The sequence below is a fragment of the Rhyacophila brunnea genome, unplaced genomic scaffold (genome assembly GCF_057557595.1).
Source record: "Rhyacophila brunnea isolate RB1 unplaced genomic scaffold, BYU_Rbru_1.0 scaffold_3, whole genome shotgun sequence".
Classification (NCBI taxonomy): domain Eukaryota; kingdom Metazoa; phylum Arthropoda; class Insecta; order Trichoptera; family Rhyacophilidae; genus Rhyacophila; species Rhyacophila brunnea.
In genome coordinates, this window is record NW_028232965.1 from 6,431,795 (window position 1) to 6,436,304 (window position 4,510).

The 4,510-nt window shown below is 27.0% G+C and overlaps 1 protein-coding gene across 1 annotated transcript; it reads right to left on the minus strand.

The window, feature by feature from the left end:
- Positions 1-563: 563 nt before the first annotated feature.
- LOC147067794 (endocuticle structural glycoprotein ABD-5-like) lies at positions 564-4,297 on the minus strand. The gene is made up of 3 exons (XM_085952196.1): positions 4,262-4,297; positions 1,562-1,674; positions 564-762 (listed from the first exon to the last, which is right to left on the minus strand). The coding sequence occupies exons 1-3, from the start codon at positions 4,268-4,270 to the stop codon at positions 570-572; spliced, it is 315 nt and encodes a 104-aa protein (XP_085808322.1). The 5' UTR covers positions 4,271-4,297; the 3' UTR covers positions 564-569.
- Between the last annotated feature and the right edge of the window lie 213 nt (positions 4,298-4,510).

A 4,510-nucleotide genomic window follows, 5' to 3' on the forward strand; every position in this document is an offset into this window, starting at 1 on the left:
AAATGTATACAATGTTGTAATGTCATCCTGTTGAGAATTGAGACCGCAACGCTTTGACCGCTAGCCGAATATATTATAATATTACATAGCTGAAGAAATATAATTGTACCAATCTGAAGGGGAAGACGTTACGTGTTCTATTAGTATGATTAAGTTTCTGTCATGCGATGTGATGCTTAACTTTCACTACGTACAATCTAACAGCGATAATCGTGACATTTTTCTTCACATTGTTTATTTTATGTATTAAAATATAATCAAATCGTAGATGACGACGATGGTTGCATCAACACAAAAATGACATAACATTACAAAACAAATAGTAAAAAAATAGAATAATTTAATTTTTTTTATTAAATATTCAATAAAATCAAAAATAGTTATCATTACAAAATATTTTATAACACGCTTACTTAATATAAATAAAGCTCATATTACAAAAATACGAAGCGTCGTAATTTTGTTTAATATATTATATTTTTTTGGTTTGTTTTTTTTTTGTTTATGTTTTGACCATTGAATATTTAAGTGGAGCCGTCTCGTCGTTTGATTTTAGCTGATTGGTTGGTTTATGGGGCCTTTGGTAAATGGTCTCCGGTCGCTTGGAATCCATTCTCATCAGCGATGTAGTTGACTGTGTACTGAACTCCATCAGGGCCGATGTATGAGAAGCTTCCTGATACAGCTAAAGCCTCATTGTCTGTGCCAATGTTCTTGAGTTGGCCTTGTTCTGCTCTGGATGTTCCGTCGCTCGTTTCGAAACTAAAAAAGATGTTTTTTTTAACAAGCCAATCGGAAATCCAAGGGCGAAGCGATGACCTTTGACCGCATCGGATATGAATAAATTCTTATTTAAAGTATAATACGCATACATAATTCTATATAACATAGATTGCCCAAAGTTTTTGCTATACTTCTTTGACTATAAACATAGTTCTCAGACTAAATTTGATACTGTAATTAACACGCTGTGTGAGTGGTAATTTCAGGTCACAGTTTTTTTTATTATAATTTATAATTCATTCTAATGATGTTTAAATAAATATTATCTCAACGAACATAATGACCATTAGTATTCTAAAACATATGAAAATTTGGTAATAACAAAGTATTAGATAATGGATTTAAATAAAATCGTATTATAAATTCTCCATACGATATATTTGACGATAAAATAATAATACACATAAAATTACTGATAATGGTTTTAATTGATATTCCATTTTGACCAAATAATTAACAATCTATAACTTAATGATTTGAATGTATGTATCGAATAGTTAAATATTCAATGACTATTGTAAGTATTATTATATTTTATACTAAACTAAAATGTAAATATCGTAAAATTAACAAAACTTTAGTTCAACCCATTATAACCTAAACACTAAATTAATACTAGTATTAAAAACATATGTTCAAAAAACAATTTAAAATGTGGAGTGGCTTTATGTTCTTATAATATATGTATTTGAAAATCACTATCGTAGAAACTAACTGTGGAGCAAACAAAAGTATTGATTACTATATTTATAATAAAAATTGATTATTTTATACTTACGCGAAATTGTATGAATCTAATCCATTGTTCTCATTGTCGTAACGTAAAATTTGAACATCCTGTGGAGCTGGAGCGGCTAAGGCAGCAACCACGCAAGCGAAGAAGAAGAATACCTTTAAAATAATAAAAATATACTTATTAATTTCATTGTATATTTTATATAAGTAAATAAATAAATGAAAAATAATTAAACACTTTGGTAGGTATATTAGTATTAATATTATATCTGAACGTATTTTTTCTCATTATTTTTTTGTCCATCTGTGTATACTTCAAGAAATTAATATTAGATAATGTGTTGTAACAAATAATAGCAATTGGTATTAATCTGTAATCTTCTCCATAAAGAAAAATAAAAATCTTATCGTAATTTACGGATTACCAACAAGTTTCAAATTAATTATTTTTAAATTCAATAAGTTACTCCGAAGGTGAGAGAAATAAAATGATGCGTACGCAAGAGTCATCATTATTTTGCAACACGATGTCTGAGATGGACAATAAACTGGAACGAGAATTTCAATTGCGTAATTATTTTTGGTGTCAGTATTTGAATAAACTCCTCATCATTGAGAAGGTAATGATTGCTAAACTAAACGAATTCATTACCATAATATTTTGTCATTAACATTATAATGAATTAATATGTACGTTTGACGATTTAAGAAATTTTAAACTATTGCGTTAATGATGTCTTCACGTAAGCCTACGTACGCGTCATTCTATCATGTAATTAATCTCGTAAATTCAAAATAACTGTTATTTCAAGAGACAAAAGAAATCGTCTAATTTTCGTTGAAAATAGAAATTCGATATCAAACCAAAGAACAAACTCTCTATACAGCATGTTAACGATTCCAGGGATGTAAGATGTTTTTTTAATTTATCAATTATTGTATTGACATGATTTAGAAGATTGAATTGATTATACTTGTTTTGTACCTATTTACTACCGAAATCAATAAAAATTGTATACCTTGTTAATTGCGTAAAATGGTTCGTAACAATTCAACTTTTTTTAAAAATCTCAATTGACCAAAATGAGGTTAATAAATTTCATAAGATTTATTTTAACGTGTTAATTTAATAAAATAAAGCATGGTTTTACCCATTTCAAAGGGACGTTGTCCACATTTTGTGATGTTTTGTGATTTTGTCAGAAAAGATAAATATTAAAATATATATAATATAATACCTATAATAACAGTTAAACAATCAATCAGTAAATTATAAATATTAAATATATCATTAAATCGATTTTTCTAACTGACAAATTGCAATTTTTAGACCAACTTTAGATTTTAAAAATATTCGATTCATCCATTGGTTTTCACTGGCCCTAGCAAAAATATTTGTAACTTCATCACGGAATAACCCTTTCCAGTGAATTTTTGGGACGCTGAAAATGACATTCTACACAACTTAACCCCACAAAAAACGAAATTTTGCAAAAAATAGTTCCTACTATTATTATTTGGTTAAGCACCCTCTATAGTTTATACTCTATATAAGTAAACAAAATTAATTGATCATAATATAGGCGTAAGCGGTGGCCTATTGCGACGTGGGTCCTAGGTTCGAATCCTGGGTCAGCAAGTACACATATTGTTTTTTAATTTGTGTATAAGTCAGAATATGGACCTAATCGGTTGAGCAAGTGGCTGAAATCCATTTCTCGTAAAAACAAAATCTGTCAATACAAACCTCCATTCTGTGGAGGTCCATATGATCCTATTAGGATCGGACATGGTCGGAAAAAAATATTAAATGATAAAATACATTTTTTAAAGCATTTTAAAAAAACTTTATACATACATATTATCTTAAGTAATTATTTAATTATATATTTCGTTTTTAATAATATCATAACAATTATAATTTATAAAAACCATTTCATCTTCTCCAGAAAATGGTTAAGTGGTTTTAAAATCATCTCTTACAACAATTTTTATAATTTTTTTTTTAAATGCAGGTAAGTATTTTGAATTATGTTACTTAAATGTATTGACTAAGCAATAATAAATATACTAAGTTAATTATCATTTTGTATTCATTCAAAAATACTTATATTCGGTGAATTTCATTTTACAGTGATATAATAGCATATTTATATAAATTCAGTTTTTTGTCGTTACCTATTTCAGTTACCTATAACTACTATTATTAGAATAACTAGATTATGGTATCACATTCAACATAACTATCGACAAAACAACTAAATTTATGGGATATAAGTATTATTATAATTATTGTGCTATTATAAATAAAATATTGCAATGAAAATAAAATATATTAAAATCCTGTGTTTATATTACCTATTATGAATATACTTTTAAAACATATACCTACTTTTGAAGAATAAAAAGTTTACTTGGAAGAATTTTATTTTACAAGAATCATTTAACTATATTAATATAATAATAAAATATATAGGTATCATGAATATAAAGAAAAAATGTTATGAATAAATTGTTCTGACAAATAATTTTATAAAAAAATATTGGCGACAAATTACATATTAATAATTTTATTTTCTTGACCTAATTTATAGATGACGTACGGATAACCGTTGTAGGTATATATAAAAATAGATCACTTTGATTTTTTATTCACAGGAATTTACGAAAACTTATTATAGCTTCCAGGACACTTTGTATATTATCTTAGTTTATTTTACTGGTAGTATTTTCTATATCTTACCAGTTTCATTATGATTTATTTTTTGGCACGTTGTCACCGACACTTACTCGAAGATGAGCTTGTTGTGAATGATGAACCATGCCGTGCGAAGAAGATTTTTATACTCTGTGGTGAAGCTAAGTTATTCATACTGTGGTATTTGCATAAATCTACAGCAGGCTGCTGATAATGCAATCTCAAATAATTTTTGATTAGCTAACAGAGTAAATGAAAAATTTGGACGTATGTGAAAACTTTCACGCTATTTTT

Coding starts and splice junctions, on each gene's coding strand:
- LOC147067794 (XM_085952196.1), bottom strand. Junction 763..1,561: donor TTAGATTCATACAATTTCGC/GTAAGTATAAAA, acceptor CATCTTTTTTAG/TTTCGAAACGAGCGACGGAA.